We start from the raw sequence: 20,233 nt of genomic DNA on the forward strand, positions 1-20,233 counted from the left end.
ACTTAGTCTTTTCCTGAGACAATTCGGTACAATAATCAGTCCATCCACTAATCATAACTTGAGGGACTCTAGTGTGAATAGTCTTTTTCTTTTCTGTACTGTGTACAGATGCAGGTGCTTGTTTCCTGTGTATTTATTCTTTTTGAAAGCTCATCCTTCCCTTATTTTTGCATGCTTTGCACTCTCTATATCCTGCTTGCTGCTGTAACACTGTAATTTCCCAGTAATGGGACTAATAAAGAATTGTCTTATCTTATCTTATCTCACCTTGATTTTGATTTTGATATATATATAGTGTGTTCACTAAATTGTGTTATGTTAGCAGTCCAAAGCAGAAAGGAGTAATAGGAAAAAATGCATAATTACATACCTATGTGGATACTGAAACCCTACAAAGTGCACACATTTATCTCTGCCATTCATTTTTCATCAATTGTGCTTCATTAGTGAAATCAAACTTAAAAAAATAAGTTTACATTGTGTTTGTGTGTGTTTGAGATGAAAATCTTACATAAGAGAACTGCTATACTATGCTCACCTCACCTCTGACACACACACACACACACTGCATGTGTCATTACGGATGAAGTGGGTTGATTTTGGCTTTGCCATTATCTTCTTACACAACCCACTACAGTGAAGTCTTGGTGTGTGTGTGTGCGAGTGAGGGAGAGAGACAGAGAATGCACTTACCTCACTTATATTACTCGTGTACTTATGTGTCATTTCCAGTCATTTCTAAAATTGCACACTAACGAAGCAGTGTGCTCTATCAGCCCTTTGCCTGCTCTTTGTCAACAGGGCTGGTGAGCTTGAAGTGTGTTTGAAACACAGAAAAGGTACAATTATGATCACTGTTAAACCTAAAACAAAACCTAAAAAGTTCCTCGCTTACTGTTAACATGCAAACATGAATACCAGCATCCACACTGCATTGGTTGGTGATGTTTAAATAAAATAAATCTAATGATAACTAACAAGTTGATGATATCTCACACAATTGCTATGAAGACCCACATATTTCTAGTGTGTTCATATACTTAATGTACTGGCAACAAAACAGGTTATTGGGCTCAGACTGTTCAGCAGTAAAGATTATGGGGTGTATTAATTTCTTGAGAATATGCTATTATTTATTACCTTAATCTCATGGCACCTTGGTATATCTAGGCTTCTAGGGATAGGAGACTGTGGTGCATCAGATAGGTGAAGTCTGTTTCCTCGTACTGGTACTGGAATACATTAGTTTAAGACAATGGAGGCTGACTAGAGAACTTTTTCCTTTTTTTAATAATTAGTTACAATTTATACTGTATATTATGCAGATTATATAAAATCGATAGATACAGCCAACCATTTGGATTTATACTTTGCCACATTGTTTCAGTGTTTGATTTTTAAATGTTTACTCAAAGTTGAAAATTCAATTCAATTCAATTTTTATTTATTTTATTATTTTATTTTATAAAATCATTACTAATTAAATATATTGTTAGATTATTTTTTATTTATTCCATTTGTTAGACTTGTTTTGAATCTAATCAGCTAAGAAGTCACCACAATTGTACCGTCCATGACTCTGACAATAAAACTTGATGTGATCTGTGATTTGTTGTCCTCCTGTTGTCAACTTCTCTGTTCCCCTTGTGCTTTCATGAAAAAGATTCAGAGAGACAGAGAAGCCCAATAACCATCATAACGTACCCTCACATTTCCCTACATGTGCACAGTGTGAGAGGAGAGGGAGAGATGCCGTGCTGCTGCCAGAAGAGCCACTGACTCAGATTAGGATAGTATGAGCAGAATGCATTGCAAAGTGTGAGTGTCTTTGTCAGGTGCCTACACGTGAGTACCGGTATATATGTGTATATATATATATCTATATATATATATGTATATAAAGTAGTTGTATGAGTTCATAATTGATATTCATGTTAAATAATTTGACAGTAAAACACACAAATATCTAAAAAACCAAGACCCATGATTATTTAGCCCAGTGGTTAACTCCTAAACACACTCGGATTGATAATAACACAAACTGGGTCAGTGAGAGTGGTCATGATCTAAATCAAAACTGGCCAGCAATGAAAACATCTGCCAGACAAAGTGGAAGATTAGGATCTGTCAGGTCTCTGATTTGATTTCCTGTTTTATTTTTTAGGATTCCCTCACTTCCTGTTTGTGTTCGTCGTTGGTGTCTTTACTTTCTTTGATTGTCTATTGTTTTCACCTGTGTCTCATTAGCCCTTCCCTCATGTGTATTTATAGACCTGCCCTTCCCATTGTTTGCTGTCAGATTGTCTGCATCCTCATGAGTAGCTTTCTGACAATTTGACCTCATGTTAAACTTTCAGTGTAGTATCTCTTCCTTGTGTTTTTGACTCCTGCTGGTTTTTTGGTACCTTTGCCTGTGCTGACTGCCTTTTTGTGTATTGAACTTGGGCTGAAACAAACCTCTCTCCACGCCTATTTGCCTCTGATCTGCTCTGTGGGTCCAAGCCAGTCTGTCCAAACCTGACAGTACGATCTGACCATCGCCATGGACCCTGCAATTCCAGAGTCTGTCTGTGAGGCTTTTAAGGCTCAAGGGCAGCAACTTTGCTGGCAGGAGGAACAGATGGCATCTCTGAGGCAGGGATTCGTTGCCTCCAGCAAATGACAAAAGGCAGTGCTTTCCATGCTTGCTTCCCAACTCAGTAGTTTGAGGATCAAGCAGCCACAAGGGGGCTCCACTCAACCTCCCAGCGAGGGCACTGTCGCCCCTGCCAGTCTTTCTGACTCTGCTTGCCTGCGGTTGTCTAGCCCTGAGAGGTTTTTTGGAGAGTCTGGTGGTTATAGGCAATTTATCACTCAATGTGAGCTTCATTTTGAGTTTCACGCAACTTTCTCTGACCGTAGCAAGATTGCCTATATGATTTCGTTCATGTCTGGTCGAGCTAATGCCTGGGCCGTGGCTGAGTGGAAGCACCATTCAGCTATCTGTAATTCTGTCCTTTTTTGTAGAAACTCTAAACCAGATTTTTCAGGCTGTTGCTCGTGGTCAAGAGGCCACTAGAGCCGTAGTTGCTGTGCGGCAGGGACGGCGTAGTGTTATGGATTATGCGATAGACTTCAGGACACTAGCAGCTGATAGTTGGGTGGGAATGTAAGTGAATGTAATGCACTGACAACATGCTGGGAAACATTTGCCATTTCTGCACATATCACTGCATGGTATTTACTTGTTTCTCAAGCCACTGTGTCCCAGTACAGTATCAGTGATGAGCTATTGGTTTGAGTGCATTTTATATTTTTATACTACACTGAAATGAAGTGTGGTGGTCAGTGAGATGCTCAATAAACTGAAATTGTAACTTGACTGACACAGTGTCATTGTGGTTTGGAGTCTAGTTACCCCTATTCCTGTTAACCTAACTAATGTAACTGCAATGCCATTTAGAAGTTTGTCACCTCCTTTAGAATTTTCTGCATAAAAATGATTCAAAACATCAGGAGATTTTTACACAAGTCCTGAAATTGGACAAAGAGAATCCAATCAAACAAATGACACAAAAATATTATTGTGCATTTATTTATTTAAAGAAAATAAAACATTAGTATATATCTGAGTTGCTTATGTGAACTTTTGCTTCTGTATCTGGCGTGCCCCCTTGTGCAGCAATAACAGCAACTAAACATTTCTGGTGTGGGCAACTGATCAGCAGTTGCCTACAATGGCTTGGTAGAATTTTACAGAACTGTTTCATTTCTGAGATGTTGGTGGGTTTCATCTGATGAAATCTGCTGATGTTTTGAGTCTTTGTTTGTTTGAGGGCTTTTTTTATGCAGAAATTCTAAAGAGGTCACAAACTTTTAAGTGGCACTGTATAGTATATAGTATACTGATATAGTATATCATCAGTATCTTGTCCTTTCAGCATATATTTTTATCTTTTGACCTCACAAACCTCTAAGTTTGCATAACCCCAAACATTTAAACATAAGACCTTTCCATTTAGAGTAACACACAGAGTCTGCTGTCAAAATTGTTTGCAGGTGTGTTGTAGCTGTTCTGGTTTGTCTCATATGGCAGCGTGACATCCCAGGCAAAAGGAGTGATTGTGTCCAAGCGACTGGGATCCAGAGCAATGACTCCATCTGAGGCTGCATTTCTCCTCTCAGTCTCAGCTCTCACAAAAGGCTCTTTGTCAGGCTCTAAACGAAAGGGAATTAATAAAGTTTTAATAAAACACTGTACAAACAATGCTGTCATTCTGTCATTATTCCAGTAGTTCATGGGGTTTGAATGTTCATAGCGATCAACCAAAAAGGTTGAGCCCCCATGGAGAAGGCCAATCAAAAATAAATACATAAATAAATAAATAGAACAGAATCTTAAAAGGAACGTTAGTTTATTCTTCTATTTGCTATTAGGTAACACATATGGCATAATGTATAAAACATGCAGGCAATGGTTTTTAAGTGAATAGTATTCCCTCAAGGCTACTACTACTAGGCTACCGCCTGGAAACTGTTACAAGTCTTTGCCTCCATAGTGACATTCTAATCCCTTTATAATTTTCTATGTTTTGTTAATTACCTTTTTTGCTCTTGTCATGAAAGTCATCCCTGTAAAGACAGCCCCCTCCAGCATCCCTTCCCATGATGCTATCTTCTGATACCATCTGGTTCCCCAACAGGAAGTAAGTGGTCATCTGGCCTTTACCCTTCACTTTAATCTTCCCACGCTTTTGTATGTTGAACCCTGCATCCTTTAACTCACTGAAGATGGGATGAGGATGGGTTGGGATTGAGCATGGGCATGCAGTAGGAAACACAAGGGAAATAAGTAAAGTAAAGAACAAGTTTTCAGTGGGTGTGTGTATGTGCACTTTAACTTACATGCACATGCATTACCATGAATGGAGTAAAAATCTGAATCTGATGTAATACATTTTGTATAGTTAAACCTGATTCAAAAGTGCAAAACTAATAAGACATTCTAAACATACAGTCTTAACACATGAACTGATTACCCCTTACTTTGCAATGCTTTATTCAACATTTAATGATGGATCATATTTCAAATACTGTCCAGGTGTCCATCCTGATTCTTCTCAAAATCACTAGCTGTCATTGATAGTGGGTTAGTTGCAGCTCTGTGCAGGACACCAAGATTCACTTTAAAGAAAATATGAAAATATTTAGTCTGCAACTCAGGATGTACAGACAACGCAAGTTATGAACATAAATATGAAACTATGAGACAGGAGAATTACTGTTACTATGGTCTTAACAGAATGATAGGCTGTGTTCCACCTACTTTCAAGTCATGCCCATGAACCCTGGAAGTGGACCTCCACAGAGTGTTCCATGTGATGATAGTGACACTCATCCTCTGGTCTCACAGATCTATGGTTACATTCAGAACTGATGATTTGTTTTGACCTCACTCTGACTGCCACTATGGTCTTGATAGGAAGACTCGTATCACAAGGGTTGCAATGTGCTTAACATATGATATCAATACTGTACAACTTTGTGAATGTACAAGATGTAGACCTTGAAGTTTCACAAAGGTGACATTCAAAGGTGAATGTCTCCCAAAGAAACTCCCTTCAATAAAGCCCATTGGTGGGACTGAATTCAAGTTACACAGGCCTAAAAGCCATAATTGAGTCCAGCCATAAGTCTAAGTCCAGTCCACTTCATTTTTCTGAGAAAGAAAAGCCGTTGCGGGGCCTTTTTTACCAGGTGTGAAGTGTTCACTGACCAGGAAAGGTCAGAGGAAATGTGGATGCCCAGGAACTTTATGCTGTCCAGCCAGGTTGTGGAGCTTCAGGGACAACATATCCGGGGGAACAGTGTTAAAATTGCACATGATTTTCAAATTTATTTAGAAATAAAAAACTGAAAAGTGTGTTGTGCAAAAGTATTCAGCCCCCTTTTCCCTGAGTGCAACCAATTGCCGTGAGAAGTTGCCTGATGATTGCTGAATGATCAAATATTGACCTAATGATTAAATAGAGTCCACCTGTGTTTAATCTAATCTCAGTATAAGTACAGCTATTCTGTGAAAGCCACAGAAATTTGTTGCGAATGTTGGGGAGCAAACAGCATCATGAAGTCCAAGGAACACACCAGCCAAGTCAGAGATAAAGTTGTGGAGAAGTTTAAAGCAGGGTTAGGTTATAAAAAGATTTCCCAAGCTTTGAACATCTCACAGAGCAATGTTCAATCCATCATCCAGAAATGGAAAGAGTGTATGGCACAACTACAAACCCACCAAGACATGGCCGTCCACCTAAATTTACAGGTCGAACAAGGAGGGCACTGATCAGAGATGCACTCAAGAGGCCCATGGTAACTCTGGAGGAGCTGCAGAGATCCACGGCTCAGTAGTCATGCACTACGCAAATCGAAGAGTGGCAAAAAGAAAGTCGTTGTGGGGAAAAAAAGCCATAAGAATCTTGTTTGCAGTTTGCCAGAAAAAGAACGCTATGCGTTGCAGAAAACTAACACTGCATATTACTATGAACACACCATCCCCACTGTCAAACACAGTGGTGTCAGCATCATGCTGTGGGGGTGCTTTTCTTCAGCAGAGACAGGGAAGCTGGTCAGAGTTGATGGGAAGATGGATGGAGCCAAATCTTGGAAATCTTGGAAGAAAACCTGTTGGTGTCTGCAAAAGACTTGAGGCTGGGGTGGAAGTTCACCTTCCAGCAGGACAATGACCCTAAACATAAAGCCAGAGCTACAATGGAATGGTTTAAAACAAAACATATTCACGTGTTAAAATGGCCCAGTCAAAGTCCAGACCTAAATCCAATCAAGAATCTGTGGCAAGAAAAGTGATGAAAACTGCTGTTCACAAACAATCTCCATCTAATCTGACTGAGCTTGAGCTGTTTTGCAAAGAAGAAAAAAAATTTCAGTCTTTACATGTGCAAAGCTGGTGGAGACATACCCCAAAAGACTTGCAGGTGTAACTGCATCAAAAGGCAGTTCCACAAAGTATTGATTCAGGGGGGCTGAATACTTTTGCATGCCGCCCTTTTCAGTTTTTTATTTGTAAAAACATTTGTAAATTGTAGAATGAGAGCCAAGTCTGTTCTGAGAACCGAACAGATAGGAAACACCTGGAATATGAGAGCATAATGACCACTGGTCACAATGACCTGGACTGATGTTGGATTGGCGTCACATTTGGGAAAGTTCACACCACAGCATGTATAATTTTCCTTCTACTACTAATTTATGTTTGTGGTCGTGATGTGACAAAATGTGGAAAAGTTCCAGGGGTATGAACACTTTGGCAAGCCACTGTATGTGGCCTTAAAGAGAGATTTCAGCACAAGAGGAAAGTCCCGTCTTGGCGCCTGCAAGGTGCAGCCTGGACACAAGGGACAGGGACCCTTCAGAAACTGACTCATTGCTGACCCAATGGCTGAGGCATAAACTCCAAATGGCTTGGCCCAACTGTAGGAATGGAAGGACAAGTGGTCCAGAACAGGCTACTGGATCAACCTGGTCTGACCTTTCTGATGAATCAAAGGAATTATATAATGAAGTCTGCCGTTTTTGTGACAGAGCTTCTAGGCCTTCACTACCACTGGAGAGACAAAATGTTGGCTACCCTGTTTTCTACACTTGGGTCATGAATGGCCCTCAGGTCAGCCAAGGCTGTTCCCATGTCAGTCGGTCCCTTGCCAACCGGAGCCAATTACTTTGTTCCCCCTGGTCGTTTATGATACATTCTTAACCATACATACTTATGAAGTATGAATGGCAAAAAAACTCAATTTGATTCCAAAATTTGGTATAATGTGAATCCCACCTCAGTGGTGAATTTGAGGTAAATTGACAAATAATTGGACAAATAAGTTCAACAAATTTACAGAATTTAGCTCACAAAGTTATTTTTCAAAAGCTGCGTTTGTGTCTCCTGCTGCTGAAGCACAGTCAGCTTTAGTGGTCGCATCAGGATTATTCATCCTATCCACAGATACTGTATTTTTTTAAATATTCCGACAAAATCAGTGGGATCATTTTGATCTGTGACTGAGAAAAAAGAGACTGCATTATTTGGATCATTGTGAGCCAGACCACAAGTTTTGATAACCAAGAGGAGCCCTTCACTGTCTTGCCCTACCAGGAGTCTCCCAAACCTGTCAGTAGTGTGCCTGTTGTAATTCCTGACCTCCTGTGAGGCAGGTTCCATAGTGGGGTTACTCTGAAAAGGAAGCCCCTTGTTCCTCCAGGGCCATCATACAGGATTGTGTCTTCTTGTCCTTTTTTGGACTGAGATGAAAGGAGCTGGGAATATGGGATAAGCCCTCAGCATAGTAGGATTTTGGTTTTGTTTTATTAGTTAGTTCTCCTAATGTTCTGCTGTGTTCTCCTTTCCCTGTGTCTTGGTTTTGTCCCCGTTCATTCTCTCTGTGTGTACTGCATGTGTGTCTTGTGGCAAAGCTGAGTGGGCTTTGCTCCCTCCATCTCAGCCTCCACAACTGCCACTGATTCTCTACAGTCAACTTCACCACATTGCTGTGGTGTTTTGTTTTCATTCACTTCATTTTTGCCAGTTTGTATCCTCACCTAGAAGAATCAGAATCAGCTTTATTGGCCAAATATGGACACACATACACTTTCACCTTGCTCTCAGTGCTTACATAGAAAGACATAAAACTAGAACAGGAATAAAGACTAAAGGTAGTTTAGAAAGTAATTAAATAGTAAAGTAGATAAAGTGACAATGAGAGTAGTCCAGAAGAATAAGTCATTTATGTGAACGGAGGGTGGGTGAGTATGTACATTGATTGCTATACATTATTAAAGTGTATTTGTATTTACATGTGCAATTATTGCAATTGTAACATTGTGCATGTAATCTATTTATACAGTTACTGTATGTGACATCATATGATTTAGGCTGTGTATTAGAGTGAGTACAGTCTCTGATAAAGGTTCAGTGTGTGTGCTTGCAGTCAATTTCAATTTTAATTTATTTATACAGCACCTTATACAATCAAAGTTGTCTCTAGATGCTTTACAGTGACCCAGAGGGCCTGGAGAGATAGCCTATTGGCATACAAAAAGGCCATTTGTAAAGCCAGAACTGCTTATTATTCAACATTAATAGAGCAAAACAAGAACAACCCAAGTTTTCTCTTTAACACTGTAGCCAGGCTGATTAAGAGTCACAGCTCTGTTGAGCCTTGTATTCCTGCAGCTCTTAGCAGTGAAGACTTCATGAGTTTCTTCACCAATAAAATCAATAACATTAGAGAAAAAATCAATAAAGATCTCCCTACAATAGCTGATATAGTGCCATCTCTAGAAACCTCTTTTAATCCTACTCCATTTGGACAGCTTCCTGCCCATAGACCTCCCCGAGCTGACCTCCAGCATTAACAAATCTAATCCAATTACATGTCTCTTAGACCCCATCCCAACTAAGCTCCTCAAGGACGTTTTTCTCTTGATTGGTGTTTCCTTCTTAGATCAGATCGACTTGTCTTTAACAACAGGTTATGTACCACAGGCATTTAAAGCTGTTGTTCAGACCTTTGCTTAAAAAACCTTCACTTGACCCAAACATCTTAGCAAACTATAGGCCAATATCCAACCTCCTATTTTTGTCTAAAACACTTGAAAGAGTGGTTGCAAATCGGTTAACTGATCACCTACACAGGAACAGTCTGTTTGAAATGTTTCAGTCTGGTTTCAGAGCCCATCACTGCACAGAAACAGCACTGGTTAAAGTTGCAATTGACCTCCTCATGGCATCAGACCGCGGCCTTGTCTCCACACTCATTCTACTGGATCTCAGAGCTGCTTTCGACACTGTAGATCACAACATTTTATTACACAGATGGTTCAAGTCATATTTAACAGATAGATTTCACTTTGCTCAAGTTAATAATGTTTCCTCTTCATATATAAGGGTTAGCCTCGGTGTCCCACAGGGTTCAGTGCTTGGGCCGATCCTGTTCACCTTATACATGCTCCCTCTAGGAAATATTATTCAGAAACATGGCATAAAATTTCATTGTTATGCTGATGACACTCAGCTGTACTTATCCTTAAAGCCTGAAGAAACAGAGCCATTAGCCAGACTCCAGGCATGTCTTAAGGACATAAAGGACTGGATGACCTCCAATTTCTTATTATTAAACTCAGACAAAACTGAGGTCATTGTTCTAGGCCCGAAACATCTTAGAACTAGAATAGCTGATAATATTCTTTCTCTGGACGGCATTACTTTGGCCTCCAGTATGACTGTGAGGAACCTCTGCGTTATCTTCGATCAAGATGTCATTTATCCATCACATCATACAGATCTCTAAGACCGCCTTCTTTCACTTCCGTAATATTGCTAAGATTAGGAGCGTCCTCTCTCAGAGTGATGCTGAAAAACTTGTCCATGCTTTTGTTACTTCTAGGCTGGACTACTGCAACTCATTAATGTCAAGATGTCCAAATTACTCTATTAATAGCCTGCAGCTGATCCAGAATGCAGCAGCTAGAGTTTTAACAGGAATCAGTAAAAGGGATCATATCTCCCCCATCTTAGCTTCTCTTCACTTTTAAAAGTTTTTCAGCGTCACTCTGAGAGAGGACGCTCCTAATCTTAGCAATATTACGGAGGTGAAAGAAGGCGGTCTTAGAGGTCTGTTTAATGTGATGAATAAAGGACACGTCTTGATCGAAGATAAGGCCGAGGTTCCTCGCAGTCATACTGGGGGCGAATGTAATGCCGTCCAGAGAGAGAATATTATCAGCTAAGCTAGTTCTAAGATGTTTGGGGCCTAGAACAATGGCTTTGTATAGAACAATGGTTTTGTCTGAGTTTAATAATAAAAAATTGTCCAGTCCAGTAGAACGAGTATGGAGACAAGGCTGATGCCATGAGGAGGTCGTTTGTAACTTTAACCAGTGCTTTTTCTGTGCTGTGATGGGCTCTGAAACCAGACTGAAACACTTCAAACAGACTGTTCCTGTGTAGGTGATCAGTTAACTGATTTGCAACCACTCTTTCAAGTATTTTAGATAAAAATGGGAGGTTGGATATCGGCCTATAGTTTGATAAGATGTCTGGGTCAAGTGAAGGTTTTTTAAGCAAAGGTCTGATAACAGCAGTCTTAAACGCCTGTGGTACATAACCTGTTGTTAAAGACAAGTTGATCTGATCTAAGAAGGAAACGCCAATCAAGGGAAATACGTCCTTGAGGAGCTTAGTTGGGATGGGGTCTAAGAGACATGTAGTTGGGTTAGATTTGTTAATGCTGGAGGTCAGCTCAGGGAGGTCTATGGGCAGGAAGCTGTCCAGAGATGGAGTAGGACTAAAAGAGGTTTCTGGCAGTATGTTGGCTATTGTGGGGAGATCTTTGATTTTTTTTTTTTCTAATGTTAGTGATTTCATTGGTGAAGAAACTTATGAAGTCTTCACTACTGTTGCTCTGGCCATGTGCTCTGGAGAACAATAGAGCAGCATTACATGTACCTGCCTGAGCTAGAGTGACGAACCGTTTCCCCGTGCATGCAGTCAAACAGTCAAACGTTTGATTTTTATCATCACTTTAAATCCTAGGTCACAGTTTTCAACTCCCCGACCGAGAAACAGACTGCTGTGTTCTTTTGTAACTTCTCCTTTTTTTTTCTTCTGCCGACGTGAATCGCTGCAATCAGCTGATCGCACGTTAACAAGCCACGTGCTGACTTTGTTTAAGGACGAAACAAAGTTAGTTTTTTCTTCATCTGTGATTTTCCCCGCTGCTGCCGAGGGACACACAGTGATACGCCGCATCGCCAAAGGAGCGAAACAACAGACCGCCAGCCCCCCTCTGAGGACAACGCGACGAACGTTTAAGTGGACTACTAATGTTCCAACTCCGGAGGACCGGAGCAACTCACAGTAAGAGGCTTATGTCTGGGCGGAGGCATTATTGAGGCAGATGCATTATTAAGGCAGAGATAGTGTAAAGTAGGGTTATTTACACATGATTTTCTTTAACTTGTAAGTGCTGCAATCATTTAATTTTTCTTACCGGCATTATTAAGATAGAGTTGAGTGCGGCACTTACAAGCGAAAGTCACACATTAGGACTTTCGCTTGTAAGTGCCGCACTCATTTAATTTTTGTTACCAATCATCCAAATCCATCAGTTCCGTGAGCTCGCGCATCACCTTTTAAAAGACCAATATCTGAGCAGATAAACTTCGGTTTACTGACTCCGCTATTGTGTGGTGATAGTGTGAGACTCAAAAGAACTGAAGTGGTGATCTTTACTGGGTTCTTAATTCTTTAAGTTCCTCTTCTATCCTTATGCCCATGTAAAAATGTGTGAGAGAGATGAGTTAGAGGTCCGAGCACGCGATCACGAATCTCCTCACGAGACACTTGACGCTCAACGGTCTTTGCCTTTGTAGTTTTTGTTTGCCACATTCGCCACATTACATGGGTAATCACCATCTTGGCTCTGAGCTGCACATCCTGCGTGCCACTCTGCTGCCATCTTGGTCTTGCTGACGTCACTCACGCGACAACCCACCATCTTGGCTTCAAGGGACACGCCCCCCGCGTCATCCCTCTGCCATCTTGGTCTCCATCGCCATCTCTCTCTCTCTCTCTCTCTCTCTCTCTCACTCACTCACACACACACACAGCCTTGTCTATATCACATTGTAGGGACACAAGACGTGAACGTGCAATGTGGGAACCACCCTTTCTGAAGGTCTTACAGCATTGAAAAAAATCAGGTGGTATACTGGAGCAGCCAGAAACACACATATCACTTCAAATTGTCAATCAGACAAAGTAGAATTCCTCACCTGACCAGGGACAGCTTCCTGGGGACTTTTCAGGTTTTTAGTGACTTGTGGGGTAACCTTATACACACTTTCAGATTTTTCTATCTTCCTTTGGACCAGTTGACACACTTTCAAGTTTAACTTACTTTGTAGAGACCTTAAACACTGATGGTGTTTAAACATTTATTTGAAGGAATATATCATTTGTAAGTTTTGTTAATAAGTTAATATTCATTGAAAAAAAAATAATGGGGTAATTATTTAGTTTAAAAGACTTATTAGACCATATTAAAAGACTATATTCATTTGAATATCTGAGTTGAATTAATAAGAAGATTAATAATAGAAGTTAATTTCCAGATAAAATGCTTATGTGGTATGAAAATGACGAAAGATGTATGATTTGAAGTCTCATCTTGTCATTTTTTAAGTTTTAAGACTAAGCTGCAACACATAGCTCTCAAAGTTAGCGCAAATGATGCAATGTTTAAGATTTTATTACTACAAGTCATCTTAAGTAACAGACAGACATGGGTCAAGGGCTATTTTTTAATAGCTTGACAGCCCTGCTATCACATAAGAAAAATAAATTGTATCAAAACAATTTTTTGCAAATCCAAGCAGATTTTTTGAATGTGAACATTACAATATGATTCATTAATATCAATCATTTAAGTGATACTGTCTCAAAAAAACAAACAAAAAAACAGTCCTGTTCTGCTATGTAAATCAAGTAACCTTGAGCAGAAAAACAAGAGAAGGTTTGTCCAGACCCTCCACCAGCATCCACCCCTAGCCCCCTGACCTCCAACACCACAGTGATCAACACCTCAGACCTCAACGACTCACAGGAAATCAACTGTGAGTATCTTTCATTTAGCTGGGAGGAACTGGTGCATGGACACAGAGACTCATCAGAATCCGTGTAGCTTACAAGGTGACGATCGACTCCAGCTTTGTTTGATGAAAGAATCGGTCCTGATTCATCCTTGTTCTAGAGAAGAAATAGTGAAGACATAATATATGAATAACACACATACATACATACACAAAAGAAGACGACTAAGATTAAAACAATTTGGAATAATTTGTTTATTGAATTCAATTTAAACTTGTTTGCAATATTGTATTATTATACTTAAAAAACCCCACTACAAATTACTTTAAAAATGTCTTTATGTAGTTCTAAAGTTTCAAGTTGGTTGTGATTTGTCAACCATATGCTGCCTGATAGAGGACTTGTGAAAACACTGACGTTGCTTAAATTAAAGAAAAAAACAAGGCATAGCAAAAATTTAAAATGTGCAAAACCTGACTATACTCTTTCACTTATGAAGATTCTAGATCAGTGTCACAATATCCTAGCGAGTCCCCACTGAGTCAGAAAACCAGACTGTGCTTGGCAACATGTCTGACACAACAGTTTAACCAATGTAGCCAAACCAAACATGTATTTCATAGATTTTTCATAGGTCAAAGTTGGCTCTGGTAAAAGTGAGTTTTGTATAGCTTGCTATAGCACTGCAGTGACTGGTACAAATGGAAAACAAGTGAATATCAAGTTGTACAGGGTTGAACTGAGCTGTGACACAAGAACTGATGTAAAGTACAGGAAGCACACTTAGCCTGTGTTATAGGCCTTGTCTTAGACGTGTATTTCAGTTGACTGTAAGAATGAAAGAATCTCATCAGTGTCACTAAGAGTGCAGAGTAATACTTAGCTACGGTGGTCCCCACAAGACACCGTACAAGTGTGTAAGACAGCAGCTAGAGTAAATGGCTGGCTGGTCCCCACTTAGTAAGAAAACCATACTGTGCTTGGCAACATGTCGGAAACCAGTTTAACCAATGCAGAATAAACCAAAGACTGGGCACAAGAGCAAATGTTGCACCTATTTGAGTAAAAGAGAAACACTGATGTTGAAACTAACTGATTCTTACCTGTGTGATGGTGGATGGAGGTGTCTCAGCAACCTTCTCTGCTGGTGTGGAGACCTGAGAGTGAGAGGACTCGGCCACACAAGGCTGTTCTTCTGTCTGAAATAATAGGTCATCATTAATGAGCAGTTTATCAACAGAAATAAATCTATTAGACTACATGACAAAGCAACAGTGAAAACAAGACAGAAGACTATAGCATAAACATCAATGTCTGTGTGTACCTGGCTCTAAATCATATTTTTTTTCCATAGGTTCACTTGTCTCTGGCTACAATGAGTTTTGTATAGCTTGCTATAGCACTGCAGTGACTGGTACAGCTGAAAACAAGTGAATATCAAGTTGTACAGGGTTGAACTGAGCTGTGACACAAGAACTGATGTAAAGTACAGGAAGCACACTTAGCCTGTGTTATAGGCCTTGTCTTAGACGTGTATTTCAGTTGACTGTAAGAATGAAAGAATCTCATCAGTGTCACTAAGAGTGCAGAGTAATACTTAGCTACGGTGGTCCCCACAAGACACCGTACAAGTGTGTAAGACAGCAGCTAGAGTAAATGGCTGGCTGGTCCCCACTTAGTAAGAAAACCATACTGTGCTTGGCAACATGTCGGAAACCAGTTTAACCAATGCAGAATAAACCAAAGACTGGGCACAAGAGCAAATGTTGCACCTATATGAGTAAAAGAGAAACACTGATGTTGAAACTAACTGATTCTTACCTGTGTGATGGTGGATGGAGGTGTCTCAGCAACCTTCTCTGCTGGTGTGGAGACCTGAGAGTGAGAGGACTCGGCCACACAAGGCTGTTCTTCTGTCTGAAATAATAGGTCATCATTAATGAGCAGTTTGTCAACAGAAATAAATCTATTAGACTACATGACAAAGCAACAGTGAAAACAAGACAGAAGACTATAGCATAAACATCAATGTCTGTGTGTACCTGGCTCTAAATCATATTTTTTTTCCATAGGTTCACTTGTCTCTGGCTACAATGAGTTTTGTATAGCTTGCTATAGCACTGCAGTGACTGGTACAGCTGAAAACAAGTGAATATCAAGTTGTACAGGGTTGAACTGAGCTGTGACACAAGAACTGATGTAAAGTACAGGAAGCACACTTAGCCTGTGTTATAGGCCTTGTCTTAGACGTGTATTTCAGTTGACTGTAAGAATGAAAGAATCTCATCAGTGTCACTAAGAGTGCAGAGTAATACTTAGCTACGGTGGTCCCCACAAGACACCGTACAAGTGTGTAAGACAGCAGCTAGAGTAAATGGCTGGCTGGTCCCCACTTAGTAAGAAAACCATACTGTGCTTGGCAACATGTCGGAAACCAGTTTAACCAATGCAGAATAAACCAAAGACTGGGCACAAGAGCAAATGTTGCACCTATATGAGTAAAAGAGAAACACTGATGTTGAAACTAACTGATTCTTACCTGTGTGATGGTGGATGGAGGTGTCTCAGCAACCTTCTCTGCTGGTGTGGAGACCTGAGAGTGAGAGGACTCGGCCACACAAGGCTGTTCTTCTGTCTGAAATAATAGGTCATCATTAATGAGCAGTTTATCAACAGAAATAAATCTATTAGACTACATGACAAAGCAACAGTGAAAACAAGACAGAAGACTATAGCATAAACATCAATGTCTGTGTGTACCTGGCTCTAAATCATATTTTTTTTCCATAGGTTCACTTGTCTCTGGCTACAATGAGTTTTGTATAGCTTGCTATAGCACTGCAGTGACTGGTACAGCTGAAAACAAGTGAATATCAAGTTGTACAGGGTTGAACTGAGCTGTGACACAAGAACTGATGTAAAGTACAGGAAGCACACTTAGCCTGTGTTATAGGCCTTGTCTTAGACGTGTATTTCAGTTGACTGTAAGAATGAAAGAATCTCATCAGTGTCACTAAGAGTGCAGAGTAATACTTAGCTACGGTGGTCCCCACAAGACACCGTACAAGTGTGTAAGACAGCAGCTAGAGTAAATGGCTGGCTGGTCCCCACTTAGTAAGAAAACCATACTGTGCTTGGCAACATGTCGGAAACCAGTTTAACCAATGCAGAATAAACCAAAGACTGGGCACAAGAGCAAATGTTGCACCTATTTGAGTAAAAGAGAAACACTGATGTTGAAACTAACTGATTCTTACCTGTGTGATGGTGGATGGAGGTGTCTCAGCAACCTTCTCTGCTGGTGTGGAGACCTGAGAGTGAGAGGACTCGGCCACACAAGGCTGTTCTTCTGTCTGAAATAATAGGTCATCATTAACGAGCAGTTTGTGCACAAGTGTTCACAACAGCAATCATTGCACATTTTTTACTCCAAGTGAAATGTTGAAATGTTGAACTAATGTTGAAATTCAAAAAACTGTTATGTCACAATGATTATTACTGTGTAGGTGTTATACCCACATTAGTGCAAGCTCATTACTGCATTGCCTTAATTTTCTTTAAATGTATACAAAAAAACAAGTATCTCAAAAAAACTGTATGATAGGCTGCAAAGCTTTCTTTAATTGTCGAAATCTGAACAGAGGCACAAAAATAACAATCATTCTGGTGCATTATATTTAAGCCACATTTGACACTGATAATAAATAATGACATACCTGTTTCCTCCATGGCCAATCATTTCCACCATAGTCATATGTAATTTCTTCTCCTGGCTGTATGTCCCTCAAAGCAAATAGGCAGAGGTATGATTTGGCCTCCGTAATGACCCTCTTCGTTTTGCAGTTTGGGTGCCTGTGGTCATCATTGACAAGGCGTCCAAGGCTGCCATCTTCTTGGGCTGCATCAATGCTTTGGAATAGCAAAAAATAAATGACTGGGCTTGATAATATTAAATTACTGATTAAAGTACCTTTTTTCTAATTTGCCATTACTCTCATGTTCCTTGTAACACCATAAGGTTATTATGAGATTTGTCAGTGCTACGAAAAAAAGAAAAAAAAAAAAACAATCAATCAAAACCTTACCACCATGTCTTTTCTTTCCAGTAGAAGTCAAACATGAAAACAGCACATGAGCTGTGATAGGTCCTCTTCCTCTTTATTGACTCTTCCAAATTTATCAACGTCCCTCTGTACTCCACCACAAAGTCTCCTTTTGAGAAATGGGATTTGGCAAACACCCCTCGACCTGTTAAAACCAATACTACAAATGTTATTTTATACAGTTTAGGCTGGAGGGGTTAAAGTGCACCACATTAAAAGTGAACTGGATTCATAACAAGATAAAACACAAAGTATGTTTTATATTTTACACAAACGAGGTCATAAACTTGCATACGGAAGGTGGCAAACACACAGTACCTTTATTGGAGTTGATGTATTTTACTTCCAGTTCTGCAGTCTTGTCCAGTGCTTTCACAACATGTTCCACTGCATCCTCTAAGGGAAGCCATCACATACCTAATCATTAATACAAAAATATCATAATATTAACAGAGTTTGGGGTTATATAAATATTGCATTTCATGAAAATGTTTAAATGAGTTATACTAGTTACTAAGAGTGATGGCGAACAGGCAATCATCTAACAAACAGTCCCACATCATGGTTTTCCTTGTCTATCGAAGGCCAAGGTGGTTAAAGCGTGTGGGGGGGCGTTCAAGTGTAGTATCTTTTGCGTACATAAAGCCTTTGTTTTCAATGTAGACTCACGCTCACAACCCAGAACAACAAGCTTGATTTTCAGCCATGGAGGGAGGAGCGTAAACATTCTCAGCTTGGCATTCTTGGCTTTTAAATAGACCCGTGACGCAGCTAATTAGCTAGCGCTAGCTGCTCTGCTAACGTCAAGTAGCTCTCCCTCAAAACTCACGATTTCACTCTATGACCAAATACGTCATGCTGAAGTTGCTTTTAGACGTTTTTTTCACAGACTCGCGTAAATAAATGTTAAAGTTATGATGACTTACCTGTTTGAGTCCACTCTGCCACTTGACCTGCGCGCTGTGCCCGTCTGCTCCTTCAGCTGTCATGTCAAAGAGCGCTTGTTCTGTATCATCAGTACATCCAGGAAATGTGGTAAAGGTGCATTACAGATGACTCCGACCGCCAGTCATGTCACTTAACGTGTATCAAGCCCACCCATGTGTGCCCCTCCCCCACCAATCTATCCACGGCATAAAAATTAAAACTATTTATTAAGCAATGAGACCCAGTGTTTTCTCCACGTGTAAGTACTAATTTAAACGTGCAAGACTTGACTTATTGCTATGTTTTTTGGTAATGCATCATAATTACATATCAGAAATTGATTTAAATTGTAATGGCAGTATCTAATAACCTTTACTATTCACCCCCAAAGACCCACATATAGAAGAAAATTGTAAACATTTTTTTTACCTTTTAGATGTTGTCTAAACTCATAATCACACCAAAATGATAATCACACAAGTAATATTTTTATGAATGATATTTTTCATAAAAACATTGAGTTATTTATTATTTATTTTAGAATTATATTTACTGAAATCAGATATTTTTTTTACAAATCCTGGAAAACTGAATGAAAACTCTAACTAAATTATGATACTCCCAAAAGCAGTTCTATTTCTCTGAGAAGCAGAGCTGGACCATTGCACTTTCTGCAAAGCATGTAGGTGTAGCCTTTAGCATTGTGTCTGTACTGTCCTCTATTATTTTTTACAGGAAAATGTCCAATCATGTCCTTGCATACTTCTTTTGGTGCTGATACTTGGACAAACAAGTAAAACCCTGAAAACATGACCTGTACTATACATATGTTTAAATAATCTATTAGTCTATCCTGAAATACTGTAGATAATATGTTCTTTAATCCGAATGTACTCATTAAGATTCAAGAGTCTTTATTGTCATTATGCAAGCTTAACGAAATTTTGTGCAGATTCTCAGCTTAAAAACACACTTATAAATAGGAGAAAATTGAAATTGCACACTTAAGAAAAAATATAAAAATATAAAATACAAAATACAAAATGAGGTAGATAAAAACAAAGTGCACTTAATGCCAGACTATGTGTATGCTGTGTGTGTGTATGCAGATAGACGGGGGAGGGTGTATGTGTGAAGTCCTGTATGGGGGTGGGACGTGAGTGTGTCACTGTATGGGGGTTATTGCTTTAACAGCTCTGGGGAAGAAGCTGTCCCTGAGTCTGTTGGTGCTGGTTTTAATGTTCCTGTACCGCCTTCCTGATGTAAGCGGTACAAACAGTTCGTTGCCCGGGTGGGTGGGGTCTGTGGCAATGCGTCTTGCCTTCTTCTGGACTCGGGCAGTGTAAACTGAGTCCAGATCTGGTAGACTGCAGCCCACAATCCCCTGTGCTGTCCTCACCACCCGGGCTAAGTCCTTTCTGTCCTGTGCTGTGCAACTGCCATACCACACAGTGACACTGAGACACAGGATGCTTTCGATTGTGGCTCTGTAAAAGTTCATGAGCAGCTGAGTAGACAGTCCAGTCCGTTTCAACTTCCTGAGAAAGAAGAGCCATTGTTGGGCCTT

General features: G+C 40.0%; 2 protein-coding genes across 3 annotated transcripts in view; both read right to left on the reverse strand.

Annotated features, from left to right (window-relative positions):
• Window positions 1-234: 234 nt before the first annotated feature.
• LOC124055523 (guanylate cyclase soluble subunit beta-2-like) overlaps window positions 235-20,233 on the reverse strand; it is a 44,785-nt gene continuing 24,786 nt past the window's right edge. Inside the window, exons 9-10 of the mRNA XM_046382408.1 lie at window positions 4,583-4,764; window positions 235-4,197 (exon numbers count right to left, since the gene is read on the reverse strand). Of these exons, the coding sequence (XP_046238364.1) occupies window positions 3,998-4,197; window positions 4,583-4,764 (382 nt within the window). The 3' untranslated portion in view covers window positions 235-3,997. The remainder of the gene's footprint in view (window positions 4,198-4,582; window positions 4,765-20,233) is intronic.
• Window positions 13,275-18,722, reverse strand: LOC124055525. Of its 2 annotated transcripts, XR_006842698.1 has the most exons (6): window positions 18,666-18,722; window positions 18,058-18,156; window positions 17,722-17,884; window positions 17,353-17,545; window positions 16,894-16,989; window positions 13,275-13,792 (listed from the first exon to the last, which is right to left on the reverse strand). XR_006842698.1 is itself a non-coding variant. In XM_046382409.1 (5 exons), exons 2-5 carry the CDS (start codon window positions 17,754-17,756, stop codon window positions 13,466-13,468), a joined length of 651 nt encoding a protein of 216 aa, XP_046238365.1. In that variant the 5' UTR covers window positions 17,757-17,884; window positions 18,058-18,690; the 3' UTR covers window positions 13,275-13,465. The 2 variants fall into 2 exon arrangements, 1 of the variants encoding a protein (XP_046238365.1); XM_046382409.1 differs by having other exon boundaries at window positions 18,058-18,690.

This window comes from Scatophagus argus, chromosome 24 (genome assembly GCF_020382885.2).
Source record: "Scatophagus argus isolate fScaArg1 chromosome 24, fScaArg1.pri, whole genome shotgun sequence".
NCBI lineage: Eukaryota > Metazoa > Chordata > Actinopteri > Scatophagidae > Scatophagus > Scatophagus argus.